This window comes from Simochromis diagramma, unplaced genomic scaffold (assembly GCF_900408965.1).
Source record: "Simochromis diagramma unplaced genomic scaffold, fSimDia1.1 OVJJ01000361.1, whole genome shotgun sequence".
NCBI classification, from domain to species: domain Eukaryota; kingdom Metazoa; phylum Chordata; class Actinopteri; order Cichliformes; family Cichlidae; genus Simochromis; species Simochromis diagramma.
In genome coordinates, this window is record NW_024386860.1 from 17,845,669 (window position 1) to 17,863,612 (window position 17,944).

The 17,944-nt window shown below is 42.1% G+C and overlaps 3 protein-coding genes and 1 long non-coding RNA gene across 5 annotated transcripts in view; 1 reads left to right on the top strand and 3 right to left on the bottom strand.

Annotated features, from left to right (window-relative positions):
* Positions 1-239, bottom strand: part of mtx1a (metaxin 1a) — a 12,332-nt gene extending 12,093 nt beyond the window's left edge. The window contains exon 1 of the mRNA XM_040031231.1: positions 118-239. Within this exon, the coding sequence (XP_039887165.1) occupies positions 118-198 (81 nt within the window). The 5' untranslated portion in view covers positions 199-239. The remainder of the gene's footprint in view (positions 1-117) is intronic.
* The window catches only part of LOC120733172, a 24,319-nt gene that overhangs the window by 1,665 nt on the left and 4,710 nt on the right, over positions 1-17,944 (top strand). Inside the window, exons 2-4 of the long non-coding RNA XR_005695746.1 lie at positions 9,121-9,123; positions 9,287-9,297; positions 11,191-11,194. This is a non-coding gene — a long non-coding RNA (uncharacterized LOC120733172). The remainder of the gene's footprint in view (positions 1-9,120; positions 9,124-9,286; positions 9,298-11,190; positions 11,195-17,944) is intronic.
* On the bottom strand, positions 2,500-9,069 carry LOC120733157 (sialic acid-binding Ig-like lectin 10). Its single transcript, XM_040031235.1, has 6 exons — positions 8,821-9,069; positions 7,267-7,641; positions 6,931-7,179; positions 5,244-5,328; positions 2,961-2,998; positions 2,500-2,702 (listed from the first exon to the last, which is right to left on the bottom strand). The coding sequence occupies exons 1-6, from the start codon at positions 8,870-8,872 to the stop codon at positions 2,695-2,697; spliced, it is 807 nt and encodes a 268-aa protein (XP_039887169.1). The 5' UTR covers positions 8,873-9,069; the 3' UTR covers positions 2,500-2,694.
* LOC120733142 overlaps positions 10,427-17,944 on the bottom strand; it is an 11,108-nt gene continuing 3,590 nt past the window's right edge. The window contains exons 1-7 of one of the 2 annotated variants that reach the window (XM_040031204.1): positions 16,035-16,252; positions 13,678-14,052; positions 13,327-13,590; positions 12,957-13,047; positions 12,281-12,335; positions 11,971-12,104; positions 10,427-11,745 (exon numbers count right to left, since the gene is read on the bottom strand). In XM_040031204.1, the coding sequence (XP_039887138.1) occupies positions 11,688-11,745; positions 11,971-12,104; positions 12,281-12,335; positions 12,957-13,047; positions 13,327-13,590; positions 13,678-14,052; positions 16,035-16,062 (1,005 nt within the window). In that variant the 5' untranslated portion in view covers positions 16,063-16,252 and the 3' untranslated portion in view covers positions 10,427-11,687. Of the gene's footprint in view, positions 11,746-11,970; positions 12,105-12,280; positions 12,336-12,956; positions 13,048-13,326; positions 13,591-13,677; positions 14,053-16,034; positions 16,253-17,944 lie in introns of those variants that run through there. The other variant, XM_040031203.1, reaches the window with a different exon arrangement.

Sequence of the window (17,944 nt, forward strand, 5' to 3'; positions counted from 1 at the left end):
CACGCTTACTGAGGCGTTAGCATTAGCAGCCGTTAGCACAGAGCCGGCCCGCGCCCCTGAGCGTGAACGCGCCCGGGCACAGAGCCGGGACCGGGCCCGGTGTTAGCGGACACTCACCAGAACCACCAGGCAGTCGGTACTGACCGACGGCAAACCCCAGTCTCCTTCCCAGCAAAACAACTCATCGGGCGCCGCCATCTTCACCCCGGATGGTGACCTCTCACACCGGAAGTAGCTATCAAATGAAGTCGTTTGTAAAAACGCATTTCAAAGTAAAAGGATTAATAAAATGTTTTATTTTTCGATCCAGAGAAGTAATCCGTAGAGAAGAACAAGTACTTATCATCAGCACCAATAGCAAAACTCAGGGTGGGGTCATGTTAGCACCCTGGAAAACTCAGCAGGCGTTCACCAATCACAGCAGGAGGTCAGATAAATACAGTTATTTATTTATTCTTAGAAAACATGAAGCAGGACACTCAGACCGAGTCCACAACTCAGCTGTTTAACTCCTGAACCACCTTTAAGAAAGTCCAGAGCATCAACAGTTACCGGACAGAAACCAGCCAATCACGGGAGAGCAGAGTGACCTTTCAACTGATCCAGTGTAGAACCAACCTTTATTTAAAGCAGTGATGAGTCAAAGAGATACAGCCTTGGCAACCCTGGCCTTTATTTTAATCTTTATTTCATTAATTTAGTGACACGATCCCATCTTATTTTATTTTGGATTAATTTTACGATGTAGAAATGAAAGTAGACGTGTTCAAGCGTTTGATTTTTTACCGATCGACAGTTCAACAATCAGTCTCTCACTGTAAACACAAGCTGCCGTCTTTCATCGTGTGCTGTGTGAAACACCAGGATGAAGGAAACGTCCTCTGCTGCATCTCGAGTGGTGAAACTGTGGCGTTGTTGGTTTTCAGCAGCTTCCACTCTAAAGCTCAAATGTTGCACAACTAAATCTTCCTCAATCAGAACTCGGAGCAGATTAAAATGAGAAGTCAGGTGGTAGATATGGATGTTTCTTAACTCGAGATAGGAAACCATAACGGAATTATTCATTCATTTCATTACACAACACCACATTTAACACAGCAACAAAGTAACTAATGACAAATAATGCAATACTTATTTCCCTTTTAAAGAGTGTGAGGCCACAAAAACACACTCAGGCTTTCTAACCAGTTAATATTTCTAACATGATCATGTCTGAATTATAAACACGATCTGTGCTGAGAGAGTCCACAAAGATATTTTCTTTTATTTGGAGGCAAATCTTTAGTTTTCTAAATGCTTTCAGTAGTTCGGCCACAATGATCAACGAGCTGCGTTATGAAAGTCAGACTGGAGCTTCCTGCAGCTCCTCTGGTCTCTGTGTTTGGTTCTGTGGTCGACAGTGAGAGGTGACTACGGCTCAGCGTTCAACGCCATCGTCTCAGACAGCCTCACCACCAAACTGGAACGCCTTTAGACCCCCCAGCTCCTGGATCAGACACTTCCTCACCAACTGGCCTCAATCTGTCCAACCATCTTTGTCCCCCAGAGGTCATCGTCAGATCCTCCTGTCTCAGGTAAACCACAGCCATCACAGCTGAACCCTCAAACCCCGCCCACCAACTGTTTGACACCTCCAGACTCACTAACAGCTCCTTCCCCCCACACCCCATCCTGCCCACCCACCTCACCAATCTGAGCCATGGTCACAGGACACTCTCCCAGACTCTATACTCAGCCCTGTCTTTGCACTGCTCTCAAACACGTGTGTCTCCATTGGCTGCCTTTCTCTTATTTATGTCTATATTCCTCTAGACTGTAAACATCTCCTCTGTTTGCTGTTTATTCCTTTTTTCTTCTTCTTTTCCTCTAAAGATGGCGCATAAAAGCAGGACTGAGTCCTCTGTGTAGAGCGACAGTAACTGTGTGTTTGTAAGCATTTAAACAATGCAGAGAGTAAAATTAACAGCAACAGTATTTTGTCTAAGTCCATCATTGTAGAAATTCATTTCACCGAAACAATAACGTGGCGCACAGCGTGACGTCAAAAAAGGCGCACACCTTTGACGCTGCGTTTTCTCCGTTTTCCTCGTCCACACGTAAACGCAAAAACTGCGTTTTTAAAAATCTCCGTTTTCATTGGCCGAAAAAGCTGTTTACACGTGGACGAAAGGTGCAAACGCGTAGAAAAATCTGCATTTTCAAAAATACCCGCGTACGTGTGGACGTAGCCTCTGTGCTAACTCTGTGGAAACGGCTGAAAACGATGGTGTGGACGCAGAGCGTTTTCAGACTAAAACGACGTTTTCAAATTTATCCGGGCTCGTGTGGACGTAGCCTTAGCATGTCTCTCACACTTACTGTTGATAGATGGTATCTCAGGAAGTTGGAGGGAAGCATCCACACACAAAGGAGTGGGGGGTGGGGGGGGGGGGAGTCTTTTGTCTCTTTTTCCACTGTAAGAGATAGCAAGGGAGACGGGGAAAGACCCCCAATTCCTGCTGTCTTTACTATTTAGATATTTATTTTTTACTCTTGCACACTCAGCCACATATCGTTTCATTGTACATGTACAATGACAATAAAGACCTATTCTATTCTATTCTATTCTATTTCTCCTGTGTGAGCTGGACACAGGTGTAGCCGACTGTAGTTTCCTGTTGGTCGTGTTGTTCTTGAACGCTGCTGTAGACGTTATCAGGAAGCTGAAACCACAGACAGACGTGAAAACAGTGAAGAGGACAGAAACACAGAAAGATGGCTGTTAGTTTGCTCCGTAAAGGAATCACTGATCTCTTCTTCTTTCTCCCATTAGACGTCATCTCACCCCACTTAGCCTACTGCATCGTCTGCTTATTATTCTTAACAAGTCATCACATTATAAATATATCTTAATCCATCCCATTATCCTCAATAAAAGGGGTAAAGTGTGTTAAACACAGTTCCTCCCATCAGTAACTCACCTTCAGCAGCTCTCTGACCCTCTGCTGCTCTCAGCCTCCTGTAACAATATGACTGATTTTACAATCAAATATCAAAAACTACAAAGAAAACAAACATGTGGATAAAGAAGGAGAACATGCAAGTTAGGGTTAAGATTATAATTATTCATAATATGCTGTGAACATATTTAACAAAATCATTATGTGTTTAAAAGAATAAACAGTAAGAATCAGCAGTTAAACAAACCCACAAACTGAGAAAGTGAAGTGTGTTGGGTGTTACTGTGTATTTGTGAGATCTGAGTATGAAAAATGATTTGATGTAAAATTGTTTTCATGTGTTTTATCATGTAAGAAACAGCAGGAAATGCTCTGTTTAGGTGAGGGAGCTGTGGGAGGTTCAGGGCAGACGAGTCAACGCACATACAGGGAGTGCAGAATTATTAGGCAAATGAGTATTTTGTCCACTTCATCCTCTTCATGCATGTTGTCTTACTCCAAGCTGTATAGGCTCGAAAGCCTACTACCAATTAAGCATATTAGGTGATGTGCATCTCTGTAATGAGAAGGGGTGTGGTCTAATGACATCAACACCCTATATCAGGTGTGCATAATTATTAGGCAACGTCCTTTCCTTTGGCAAAATGGGTCAAAAGAAGGACTTGACAGGCTCAGAAAAGTCAAAAATAGTGAGATATCTTGCAGAGGGATGCAGCAGTCTCAAAATTGCAAAGCTTCTGAAGCGTGATCATCGAACAATCAAGCGTTTCATTCAAAATAGTCAACAGGGTCGCAAGAAGCGTGTGGAAAAACCAAGGCGCAAAATAACTGCCCATGAACTGAGAAAAGTCAAGCGTGCAGCTGCCAAGATGCCACTTGCCACCAGTTTGGCCATATTTCAGAGCTGCAACATCACTGGAGTGCCCAAAAGCACAAGGTGTGCAATACTCAGAGACATGGCCAAGGTAAGAAAGGCTGAAAGACGACCACCACTGAACAAGACACACAAGCTGAAACGTCAAGACTGGGCCAAGAAATATCTCAAGACTGGTTTTTCTAAGGTTTTATGGACTGATGAAATGAGAGTGAGTCTTGATGGGCCAGATGGATGGGCCCGTGGCTGGATTGGTAAAGGGCAGAGAGCTCCAGTCCCACTCAGACGCCAGCAAGGTGGAGGTGGAGTACTGGTTTGGGCTGGTATCATCAAAGATGAGCTTGTGGGGCCTTTTCGGGTTGAGGATGGAGTCAAGCTCAACTCCCAGTCCTACTGCCAGTTCCTGGAAGACACCTTCTTCAAGCAGTGGTACAGGAAGAAGTCTGCATCCTTCAAGAAAAACATGATTTTCATGCAGGACAATGCTCCATCACCCGCGTCCAAGTACTCCACAGCGTGGCTGGCAAGAAAGGGTATAAAAGAAGAAAAACTAATGACATGGCCACCTTGTTCACCTGATCTGGACCCCATTGAGAACCTGTGGTCCATCATCAAATGTGAGATTTACAAGGAGGGAAAACAGTACACCTCTCTGAACAGTGTCTGGGAGGCTGTGGTTGCTGCTGCACGCAATGTTGATGGTGAACAGATCAAAACACTGACAGAATCCATGGATGGCAGGCTTTTGAGTGTCCTTGCAAAGAAAGGTGGCTATATTGGTCGCTGATTTGTTTTTGTTGTGTTTTTGAATGTCAGAAATGTATATTTGTGAATGTGGAGATGTTATATTGGTTTCACTGGTAAAAATAAATAATTGAAATGGGTATATATTTGTTTTTTGTTAGGTTGCCTAATAATTATGCACAGTAATAGTCACCTGCACACACAGATATCCCCCTAAAATAGCTAAAACTAAAAACTACTTCCAAAAACATTCAGCTTTGATATTAATGAGTTTTTTGGGTTCATTGAGAACATGGTTGTTGTTCAATAATAAAATTATTCCTCAAAAGTACAACTTGCCTAATAATTCTGCACTCCCTGTAAATACACGAGGCGTGAGAGACGGAGGCTGAGTTCACATTTGTACTTCAGATCATTTCTGTGTTTCCTGACATCAGACCTCCACCTGTGCTGTGGGCTTGATGCTAACACTTACACAGGCTGCTGAACCAAAGCTCAGCTGTCCGTCTCTTCAGCTCTTTGTGTGGAAGTGTTGGCAGAGAAAGCTTTACTGTTACACAGGTGATGTAATGTTACATACGTGTACTTTACATGAACACAAGTAAAATCACTAAAACGTAATATAACTCAGGTTCAGCACGGCCACCTTCAGCTGCTGCTGAAGAGGAACTCAGACTGATTTGTACCTTTCGATGATGAAGAGTACAAGCGCGATCACAACCAGCAGGACAACAAACACCACACCAGGTATCGGAGGAAGGTTTCCACCAGCTGTGAAAACAGAAACATATGTAGAAATCAGCACAAACTGTCGGTATGTTACGGGCTGGAAGTGAGAAAGCTCTGATAGAAATACAGCTTTGAAACAACCAGTTTTTATGTATTTATATATGTTTAAGTCAGTTTTCATCCTGCATGTAATTTATCCCGAGTGATGAGTTTGTGCTGTCAGTGAAGTGACCTGAGCGTCCGATCATGTTTCTACTAACTTTAGTTTTCACAGAATGTCACTGGGTGCTGTCGAGGTGGTGTTTTGCTAAAAAAAAGAAAAAAAGAAAAACGTTTTACTCACATGTTGTAACTTTATTGACTAAATAGAAAAACTAGTGATAAAAGAATCCATCCACTCGGACATAAATAGAGTGGACATGGTCCCCGTGTCTCTCTGGTTAGAGGTTTTCTTTTCTTTCTTTCCCTCGCTCCCCTCTGCCTGGGCGGAGCTTGTTACGGGCTCTTGCTCTTGGCCCACGCACCTGTGTGATTGTCACCACCTGCTGCTGTTCTGGCTGATTCCCCAGCTACTGTTGAAGGCAGTTGCACAGAGCAGCTCTCCGCTGGAACGCCGAGTCTCCTGAGTTCGTTCTCTCAGCTTCTTTAAAGAAGTCCCTGTGTGTATTCGCCTGTGGTACTAACTATTGTTTCCTGTATGTAGATATCCCCCTCCTGGACCAGATTACGGACCTATCGTGTGTGTGGCGGTGTGAGTGGAGATTTGGAGCGATTGCGGCTGAAGAGGAGTGAGTGTGCGTGGATTACCCCCTTCTCCCTGGAGCCCCTCCCAACTCACTGTACATATATCTCACTGAGGTGTTCCATATTGTAAATAAACTGCCTTCGTTTGTGTGCAAAGAACTCTGTCTGTGCTTGAGTCCGTCCAGTAGCCATGCTTTTTAATTCTGCTGCAGATCTCATTAGATCATCTGAGGACAGAGGATGCACAGGTGAGTCCACCTGTGATGTTTAAAACAGGCTAACATTGCTGAAACATACAAACCACGGCAGGACTCAACAAATACATTTTCATTTGTATTCAAGTCATTTGAATTCTTCACATGTTTCACCTTTTGTGTCTGAAAGTCTGTGTTTGGGGGGAAAAGTGATTTTATTTTTTTAAGGGTTTGCAAAAGTCACAATAAGTTTTGGAGGCTCATAAAATCCTTTGATATGTTAAAACAAAACTTGAATCTTTGCAAAAATGATTATTATTATTATTATTGTTTGTATTTGAGGTTCCTTCCTGCCAAACACCACATAGCTCATAAAGTCACAGCTGTGAGGCGACTCTGTGGAAGAAGTCTCAGTATTTAAATAATGTGTGTAATCAGTTTTTGGAACATTTACAAAAGGCAAAGTTTATCATTTAAAGTTACTTGAAACCTAAAAACAGAATCAAATTTGAGGTTCATCCTATCAAAACACTTTACCAGTCTTTGTTTCATTTAACAATTTAATTTTAAGCATCTTCTAACTTTTCAAAGCTTTTTTCAGTTTGAAATTGTGGCCGGAGATCGCTCCCACATCTCTGTAGAGTTTGTGTTCTCAGTTTGATGACGTCTTAAAATTTTAAAAAAGGTTTTGGGAAACTGAACAAACCTCCAGCCTCCACCTGCAGGCTGTACGGCTCAGAGAGAGTCTTCATGTTCTTCTTCAGAGCACAGGTGTAGTTCCCAGAATCCTCTGCAGTCAGAGGGCTGAGAGGGAGGGAGGGGCCAGTGTCTGAGAGGGCGTGGCCATCTTTGAACCAGGTGACCTCCAGTTGGTGGAAAGTGCAGTCTGAAGCACAGAGCAGTGTGACGTTTTCACCTCTGCTCAACTTTTTGATTATTCTCATTTTAGACGAATCTAAAATCAAAGTGTTTATATTACTTCACACTTATTAATTCTTAATGATGAATGATTATTTGCAGAATTAAGATTTTGTGTTCTCACCAACAACCGTGACAGTCACTCCTGTCTGGTTAGTAAAATGTCCATTAACATGATCAGCTTCCATCCTGAAGCGAAAGTTTGCGTTGTCTCCCTGCTGAACATCTCTGATCTGTAAAGTGCAGTTTGTCTTCTTGTCTCCCAGATATTGATAACGAGGATTGATGTTTGCTGAGTTACTGTCATACACAGATGGAACGGTGCCATGACAGAGTAGATGGTTCTTACACCAGCGGACTCTGACGATCTTTAGAGGAACTTCTCTCCCACCATCACTGAAAGACTTCAGAGGTGTGAAGGTGCAGGGGAGGGTGACAGTGGATCCTCTGACAGCACAGGTAGACGTGAAAGGATAGATCACAGTTTGACCCACAGCACCTGTGTGTGAAATATACAAAGCTGGTCAGATTAAACAAAGAATCATGGCAGGGTATTCTGGGTAGTTGTTATGGTTGCACACAAACTATCAACACAACTTTTTTATGAACATAACTCCAAATTTTGAGTTACTTTTCTCAAAATTTCTGGTTTTTGACACTACGGGCTTCCATACTGTAGTGTCTGCTGTTATACTGACAGGAACAAAGTCAGGTACTGATGAGTTAGCAGTTACTAATTGTGTATTTTATATTTTCTCATCACCTGTACTGCAGCAAGCCACTAGATATTAAAGGCTCCGTGCAGTCCAGATCAGAGGGTTAAGATCACTTGAAAAATGGCAAAAAATCATGTTTTGCATGGTTGGATCTTAACAAGGTTCCAGGTCGAGCTTCAACATGAAACAAGGAGAAATGAGAGTGAAACAAAACATTTTTTGAACATGCAATTTATTGAAAACACTGATTAAACTGAAACAGGGTGTTTCGAAAAACAAAAATACCCACAATTTAAACTCCATAAAACCAGTTTTAGACACCAGCACACAAACAGCAGTAGTTCCTCTACTTTCTAACAAGAGTTTTTGATACGATGCAAAATAAGTAAATAAGACAAACTGTAGAGAAGAAGACAGAAACACATCTGATAAGCCGTAAGACGTCACAGCAAAGCTGGCCGGAAAAAAAGAAGAACGAAGGAACTCGAGTGTCCCAACAACGTCCTCAAATAACTGCCTGACTGTTCACCAGGTTCCCAGCACGAGCCGAGCAGCACCGATCTCAGGAAGGAGGTACGAGAAGATCCATCAGCAAATAAAAAAATAAATAAGTGCCAATAATGAAATCAATGACTGCACAATATTAACTGTAAAGTTTTTCTATCAAGTAAATGTGACGTCAGTCAGAAATAATGAGTCTGCTACAAAATGTTTGTGTGAAAACAGAAAGTTACGTAAAATAACTTCTCCTTTTAATTTCCCCTCAGCAGCTTTAAGGTGGCTACAATGATCACATCCAGCTGCTCGATCACTTATTGATCTTCTACATTCACACTCACATCTCTGACATGTGGTTTCTGCTTTTGTGCCCAGAGCAGCAGCGAGCGAGTCAAAGGAAAACTCTGAACCCTGTTTCCACTGATCGTCACTAAAACAGGATCAAAATAAGACTTCAGTCTTACCTGCCAGCAGGAACATGAAGCTCCACAGAAGCTGTTTGTCCCAAACTGCCATCCTTAGTTTCTGCTGAGGCTCTGCTGCAGTCAGAGGAGCGAGCAGAGAGTAAAGAGCTGGATGATGAAATGAGGCTGAAGAGTTGTCTCTGTGAATCTGTCGTTTCTTTTATGGTCACTTCCTGAAACCACGTGATTCATTTAAAAAAATAGAAACAGTTTGCAGAAACTCAGAGACCAAAGCACTCTGAGCTGCAGGAGGAGGGTTTCATGTTCATTAGATTTGCAACATGCAACAAAGAGAACAAGAACGTTGTGTAAAAATCTTTGTTTCTTGTTTTATTCAAAGTTCTCTGTTTCATCATTTGCATGAAATCTCTGCTGAACATTGAAAACAAGTGTGGACACAAAGAAAGAAGATTGTTTCAGTAGTTCATCGCTAACAATCTAGGAAGTGTCCCAGCCTGATGTGCAGAAGCTCCAGATGTTGGTTTCATGTGTCAGCACCAATCATTAAACACGGTCAGAGCTGTAATTAACACGTTTATCCAGTGAAATGCGTTAACGTGAATACATAACATATTATTTTTATCTCTTTATTTTTTTGCATTGGCTGCATCAAAACAAATAAAGATTGTTATGATCAGTAGATTTTCTCTCATCTAACCTGCACCGAGGATCCTGTACACAGGAGCTTTTTTGTGTTTGAACACACAGATGTGATGGATGAAGTCATCGCGGTTACTTCTTCAGTTTTATTTTCAGCGTCTCCTTCATGATTTTATTTCACTTCTTTAGTTTTTTCTTTTTATATTTCTGTAAAGGTTAATTTAGAAGCTCTTTAATGAAAATTACATTTTAAAGCTAAAACCTGATTATTGTTGTCATGCATGAATTTTCAAATTTCGATAGTTTCAGTGGTTAAACTTTATGATTGATTAATTTCTGACGTGCTGCTCAAATATAGATATAAAAATGTAAATTCAGCTTCCTGTTTGTCGAATTAAAAACAGTCGAGATTTTAGCTTTGCATGTTTTTTTATGACAACATTCTGATCATTCTGTTCATGTTTTGTTGTTTTTACGACAGGTTTAGTCTCAAACACGTTTCCGTCCCTGCAGGCAGAGTCTGACATCACGTCCTGTCTGCTCATCCTCAGAAGCTTGTGCCATCATCTAATGTTTCACAACTTTGTCCTACACTAAAGGCATTTGTGAGGGAGGATTAAACAGACGTCAGAGCAGATTAAAACATTAATATAGTCGATGTTTTCTCTTGTTTGTTTATCAAGAGGAAACAGGAACCCTCGAGAAATTTAAAGAAAATCTTAAAATTTTTCATAAAAACTTTTTTACAACAAACAACAACAAAAAACAGACAAATTAAAAAAAATTATTTTTATTGCAATTAACATAGAAGAAAAATGAAATTTATTTTTAATAAAGTAATGTGTTCATAACAAACAAAACATTTTGGACTAAAACAGAAGTCGTGACACTGAAACACAGACTGTACATAGAAGATGTCCAAAGGCCCATCGTGACGCCGCAGGTTCATGTTTTTAAGACTCTGTTTTGGTATTTTGACTCGAGATCGAGCGAGGCGGCTCCAACAGTGAAACCGAGACCACCGCAGGCTCGTACGGCTTTTGGATCAATTAAAAATAGACTAAATAATACCTGAAAATTACAGAAGAAACTACTTCCTCCTCTGGCGTTCTGCAATCAAGCTGCAAAACATCTGAGGAAGTCTTAATGTGTTGCTAATCTCACTGAGCCAGTGCTGGTATAAAAAAGTGGACTCATGCAGCTGTGGCAGCCATGACAGGGTAAAGACAAGCCGGTTATTCATTTCCATTTCTGCATATGTGGCGTCTGCGTGGACGGCTGAATGTGTGTGAATGCAGACAAAGTGCTTTTATGAAAGGGTGAATCAGGCGTGTTGTGTAAAGTGCTTAAAGTGCTCGAGTAAAGCAGAAGAAGTATGGAAATGAACCCCATAAAGCAAACTCTCCTCCATCATCAGCACTTGGAAAATGAACTTCATGTTTCATTCAGCAAAGCTTCAAACTGCAGATGAGCCTTCAACTCACTGGGAAACATTTAACGAGGTCACAGATTAAGTGAAGGTTCGGCTCATTTTCTCACCTCTTATTGAGGTTTTGCAGACGTGTGACCACTAACCAGGTGATGGTTAATGTTTTAGATGAGTGACAGTCACAGAGACAATGAAGGATCAAATGAATTGAGTGGCAGTGATACAGGCCTGGGACCAATGAAGCTTTCTGACCCTCAACGTGAAATAAAAGTGAATTGTGTGCAGATCGCTCGGCTCAGATCAGGCAGCATGTGGAGGACACGACGATGGTTGTGGTTCAGCAACGTAAAGTTTTAGCTTTTGTTCTCAGAACAACCTGATCAGAGAAAAGCAGCTCAGACTCTGAAGAGTATAAAGTCTGCATTGTTGCATTTTTCCTCGTCCTGGTTTAATGAGCGCTGTAAGAAGAAGTGTGCTGGGTCCTTCACTCAGACTCGAGTTTCAAACCAGCTTCCAGATGACTGAGAAAATAATGAAGTGGAATAACAGAGAGAGTGTGGAGCAGATCATGGCCCAGAAACAAATAATTCGATTGTGAGTTATTCCCGATATGGACAGTTTGGACTGAGCTGCATTCATGACTTCCTCCACCTTACAGCACACATGCAGCACCACAGAGCTGCAGATACGCCTTTGGCTCATCTCTCTGAAGTTTTTTAATAGTTCTGTATAAAGTCAGAGTCGAGCCGCAGCTTCATCAAACAGATTTACACAAACTGCCACAGCTCACAGCTTCCTGCAGCTGATTGGTGGATGGAGGGAGTGAGAGAGCTGCGATTCATCCTCGACTGGACACTGAGGAATAGACGACGTCATCGCTGGCCGCCTGCAGGCGCCTACGAAGCAAAGATCAAAAGAAAATGATCTGATGACAGCTCATGCATGCAGCATAGACAGACACTTCTGTGGTGTTATTGTGATACGTTGTGCCGAAATAAAGTTTCTATCTTTCATCGCTGTCTGTTTGTCGCAGCGGCTTCAGTGTCACAGCCACAAATCTGAGCTGTCTGTTGTTTGTGTGACGACACAGACGTGAGTGTTTAAACGTTTCCGGGTCCTACCTGCCCTCCTGTTTCTTCTGTTTGAACTGGAGGGAGGCGTAGCTGACGTCCTCCGCGGCTCGGCCGGGTTCCTGCTGCTGAGCCGCCTCAGTTTGTGCAGACTTCACGATGTTGCTGTAGATGCTATCAGGATGCTGAGAACCACAGCAGGGAAACAAAGAGATCAGACGACTGAAGGTCCAGAATCAAAGCAGCACGCTTTCAATCAATGCACATGTTTTGAACTCGAGCTTGCTAAAATAACAAACTATACAGAATGTCACATCCTATAAGATTCATTCATAGTAAAGTCCTCCCATCACCCACTCACCTTCTGCTCTGGATCACCTCCCACAGCCCTCTGATCCTCTGCTGCTGCCAGCTTCCTGCAACAGTATCAGTATTTATGAGAATCACACAACAGGACTGTAGAAAACAGACACAAAGTGATTATAAATCACACACATTAGTAGGTTAGGAGTTAGGAAACATGCTGGAGAAAGTGACGTCAGACTTGATCAGCTGATATTGTATTGGTTGTATTGTCTCTTATTAATATGAAAAACTACTCAGATTATTAAGTATTTAACAGAACTTTTTCCAACTGTCTCTTAATCAGCTCTTTCATTCTTGGGCTGCAGTTTGTACCTTTCCTGCATGAGCCTGTGGTGGAAATGTCTTCATTCATGTAAAGGAAAATATTAACATGAGGAAGCATAATAATTTCTAAACGTTATCACGCTGTGCTTCTGCATTTTTCTCATTTATTTAAAGGGATTTGATCAGATGATATTTTCCAGATTGACATAAATATATAGCAAACACATTTTATTTTATTATTAATTATTTAAAAAAATAAACCTTTGATTTTATATATTTAAGGTGAATGTGTGCTTCGTGTTTACTGAGGATGAAGTTTGAAATCCACACTAACTTCACATAATTTGCTTCTTTGCTAAAGTAAAACCACAAAAACATGAAATACTTCAAACACTCTGTTTCTGCACCTTTTGATGATGAAGGTGAGGAGTACGAGCAGGATCACAGCCAGCAGGAGACCAAACACCACACCAAGTACCAGACGAAGGACACCATCAGCTGTTAGAACAAACAACAGATCATGAGTGACATCACTGGGTGCTGTGATTTGGGATTTACAGATTCATGAAAGTGAACAAAGCTCTTCACGTGTTTTACATGTGGTTCTTTCATTATCTGAGTATAAAAACAGTGAGTGCATGAAGGAGTTTTTCCAGATACAAATGTCCCAGTTTTATTCTGCTGCTGATCTGGAGATGATTTGGTGTCAGGCTGAGCATCATTGTGTGTTTGCAGTTTGATGACGTCTTCAAAATTGTTTCAGAAAACTGAACAAACCTCCAGCCTCCACCTGCAGGCTGTACGGCTCAGAGAGAGTCTTCATGTTCTTCTTCAGAGCACAGGTGTAGTTCCCAGAATCCTCTGCAGTCAGAGGGCTGAGAGGGAGGGAGGGGCCAGTGTCTGAGAGGGCGTGGCCATCTTTGAACCACGTGACCTCCAGTTGGTGGAAAGTGCAGACTGAAGCACAGAGCAGTGTGACGGTTTCACCTCTGCTCAACTTTTTATCATCACTGGAGCTGATTATTCTCATTTTAGACGAATCTAAAATCAAAGTGTTTATATTACTTCACACTTATTAATTCTTAATGATGAATGATTATTTGCAGAATTAAGATTTTTTGTTCTCACCAACAACCGTGACAGTCACTCCTGTCTGGTTAGTAAAATGTCCATTAACATGATCAGCTTCCATCCTGAAGCGAAAGCTTGTGTTGTCTCTCTGCTGAACATCTCTGATCTGTAAAGTGCAGTTTGTCTTCTTGTCTCCCAGATATTGATAACGAGGATCGATGTTTGCTGAGTTACTGTCATACACAGATGGAGTGGTGCCCTGACAGAGTACATGGTTCTTACACCAGCGGACTCTGACGATCTTTAGAGGAACTTCTCTCTGACCATACCTGAAAGACTTCAGAGGTGTGAAGGTGCAGGGAAGGGTGACAGTGGATCCTCTGACAGCACAGGTAGACGTGAGAGGATAGACCACAGTTTGACCCACAGCACCTGTGTGTGAAATATACAAAGCTGGTCAGATTAAACAAAGAATCATTGCAGGGTATTCTGGGTAGTTGTTATGGTTGCACACAAACTATCAACACAACTTTTTTTATGATTGGTTTGCATCAAAATTCAGTTTTTACACATCGAACCTGCAGTTCAACCTTCAAACAGTCACTCATGCTGTGATATGATGCTACGTGCAGCAGTTCACTGCAGCCCTGCAGACTCTGAAACACAGAGTGACCTGCTATAAACAAACGGCTGCAAACTTTCTATAGGTCATTATTGCTTATGTTGACGATTAAGTTCTTTTTTTAAATTACAAAAACTCTGGACACTGAAGGATTATGTTTATTCCCTACAGACGGAGCAGCAACAAGGATGGGGAATATATGCTGAGAATATAGCAGGATCACAGCTGGATAACCTCATCTGGCTGTTTATGATGAGCAGGGAGCTCCTCTAACCTCATCCTGTTTTAAACCACACCACAATGTTTCCCTGAGGCAAACCAAACCTGAACCAACAAACAGCGGTCCATGTTTAGAAACCGGCAGAGCATCCGCCCACGCTGCATCCTCATCATCAGAGAGAAATACGACATTCAAAGTAAAAGTAAAATAATGAGTGAGAGCGTTCTGCAACAGCAAAGATGGCGATAGTTTAACACAGCAAATATTTTAAGTTCTTTTGTTTGTTTTTAAAAAAGAAGACTTTTACTCCTTAAATCACATTTTAAAGTGTCTGTTTGGACTTTTTAAGGCTTCCTTCATCTTTCTTGTCTCCGCCTGCTTGTCTCCTCTGTCTCTCTGCCCATAATGCTGCTGCTGCTAACCTCAGTACACCATGCTGAAGGATTTCTCAGTCTGTCAGTGCATCCAGAGCACAGACTGAGGAGAAGCTAAACCAGCTTGTTTCATGGATGGACAGAGTGGCTGCAGCAAAGGGCAACATGAGATAAATGAATAGTTGAGTCTAAAGATAACGTTTCGAGCTGGAAACAAGCAGCATGAGTCCAATTTGTTTAATTCTCAATACAAGTTCATTCAGACCGTGTGTATTGAACTGTACTAACACCACCTTAGTGCAGAAACATGTTTTATTTAATACTCATATACTAATTCAAAAAAGTCTTTCAGGAAAATGTCAAATTCATCAGTAGTGCTGCATCAGCACTGGTTATACATCATTAAAAAAGTTATTTTAAGACAGCAGTACTAGTAAAACTGTGCTCTTACTCTGTAATATTACTGTATATTCAGCAGAAGAAGTGATGCAAGTGAGAAAAACAGGAAGTCTGCAGAGTCTCTGCTAAAGCAGCTCAGGACTGAGCCCGACGCGGAGGAAAGCAGAAGTTTATTTAACCGAGATGGTCCCGACTTACCGACCTGCCGAGTTAGCTGTGGGGCTGGTTACCAGCTTTCAACATGGCGGTCACTCCTATGGTCAACTTCTGTGCACAGTTTGTGTTTTTGAAAGTTATTAAACATGTTTGCTGCAAAATCCTTCAGCCTGGGGACGTGTCAAAGGAACCATTAACAGCCCAGGATTCATGCCCAGTTTCATTAAACTTCAGTGCACATCTGTATTTAAACTCTTCATGTAACACATCAGCACGAGGGCGTGGGGATGCACATCAGCTGAAAATCACAATCAGTGTTTTCTGTGTTTCTTTATGACCGTGCTCCCTGCTATTCCAAATAAATCCTGGGAAGTCTTGATCAGTGTTGGTCAAGTTACTTGAAAAAAGTAATCAGTAACTAATTACTGATTACTTCCCCAAAAAAGTAATCCCGTTACTTTACTGATTGCTTATTTTCAAAAGTAATTAATCACTTAGTTACTTAGTTACTTTTTAAAAACACGATTTACAACCTGAAGAGGTGATTGTCATGGTCCTGGGTCGTTGACCCAGCGTTTTGTGTTTATTCTGATTTGTATTAGTTTAGGGTTGAACCTGTAGTTTGGTGTATTGTCAGCCCTACCTGTGTCTGTCCTTGGTGATCTGTTCATGTCCCCGTGTTGTGCTGTAAAACAGTCTGGGTGTTTCCTGTTTTACTTTGTAGGTCTGTGTCTCGTTATGCCCATTAGTTCCAGCTGTGTCCCCTCCTGTGTGCCGTTTCCTCATTACCTGGTGTGTGTATTTATAGTTGGTGTCTGCCTGTGCTCCTCGTCGGCTTGTCTGCATTTGTCTGTGTGTCTCTGTGTTCTATGGTGTTTCGTTCCTGTCTCTGCGTCTCTCTGCCCCGCACCCCTTTTGCATGGTCTCAGGTTTGTCTTTAGTTTCTCCCAGTTTAGGTTTGTAATTGCTCATGCTGCGTTGTATGTTTTTGCCACCACCACCTCTGTGAATAAACGTCACTCGTATCATCAGTTTGCTGCATCTTGGGTCCTCCTTTTCCTCCACACCACACGGCTCCCTCCGCCAGCCGTGACAGTGATAAAGCGATAGATCTTTCAGCCCAATTCTACTTTTTCTGCATAATCCATCATACAAAATGTAATCAAATGGAAAAGTCTCTTTTTAAAACTTGTTTTATTAGTTTTAATCTTTTAACTTTATGCATCAAGCAAAGATTTAATTATATGCAACATTCTCTGACTGGAATAAATTAGTTTAACATTTAAACTTATTTTCTGCACATTCCAGCACATAAAATAAAATATTTTTTGTGTTTACACTCAGTCTTTCAAATAGATGCAAGTAAAACACAGCAGAAAATAAATAAAGTCACAGACTCAGCGGTCCTGTTGCTCTATTTTCACCTGTAAAGCAGGAGTGGGGCAGGCGGAGGTTTACCCTGGTGCAGGTGTGCCGCGGTCAGTGGAAGAATCCGTGAGTTTCTCTGTGAGTTTCCCATTACGTCGTAGCTACTCGGTGCTTGTTTAGGGTTTTTTTTCGCTGTAAAAATACGTTTTCTTCCCACGCACAGCGGACACTAATGTTTTTGTCACTTTTTATGGAATCAAACTCAAAGTAAGGTCAGTACTTCCACGCTTTAAACGCTGCACGCTCATACTCTCTCCCACACTCGATATATGATCCATTGTTGATCTGCACACAGCTGCTGTCACGAACGTCGCACTCGCTTACGTCACTGTCATGAGACATTCTCGCAAAAAAAAATCACGGTTTTAGTAACGCAGTAACGCAGCGTTCCTATGGGAAAGTAACGGTAATCTATGTCTGTGAAGGTTCTCAGTCATCCAGGTCATCGTAGTCAAAGGAGCTTGCAAAGAAAAGCGTCTGGACTTCTTTAAGTTGCTTGAAGACGTTTCACCTCTCATCCGAGAAGCTTCTTCAGTTCTAAGGTCAAATGGTGGAGAGTCCCAGATATAAACCTAGTGGGAGTTTCCCCCCACAGAGGGACAAAAGGACCCCCTGATGATCCTCTAATCGCCTGAGCCAAGGTGTGAAACTGGGTGTGGGTCCCAATCAGCCAGAGTTTCGGGTGAGCTCATTGTGAAACCTGGCCCCACCTTATCATGCGAATTCCTGAGGTCAGATGGCCCAGGATGTGAGTGGGCGTTAAGGCGTCTGGGAAGGATCTCAAAACTGGATTATAGATGGCAGAGAGTTGGTGTCGTAAACCCCGCCTCTGTTCAAAGATGGTCGCTCACAGTGGACATAGATGGCTTCTTTCACTCCTCTTTCAAACCATCTGTCCTCTCTGTCCAAAATGTGAACATTGGCATCCTCGAAAGAGTGACCTTTATCCTTTAGATGCAGATGGACTGCTGAGTCTTGTCCTGTGGAGGTGGCTCTTCTGTGTTGTGCCATGCGCTTGTGAAGTGGCTGTTTGGTCTCTCCGATGTAGAGGTCTGAGCATTCCTCGCTGCACTGTACAGCATACACCACATTGTTAAGTTTGTGTTTTGGCATTTTGTCTTTCGG

Coding starts and splice junctions, on each gene's coding strand:
- LOC120733157 (XM_040031235.1), bottom strand. CDS start 8,872: ATGGCAGTTTGGGACAAACAGCTTCTGTGGAGCTTCATGTTCCTGCTG. Junction 7,642..8,820: donor CTTCATGTTCCTGCTGGCAG/GTAAGACTGAAG, acceptor TTTCACACACAG/GTGCTGTGGGTCAAACTGTG. Junction 2,999..5,243: donor GTACTCTTCATCATCGAAAG/GTACAAATCAGT, acceptor ATATTGTTACAG/GAGGCTGAGAGCAGCAGAGG.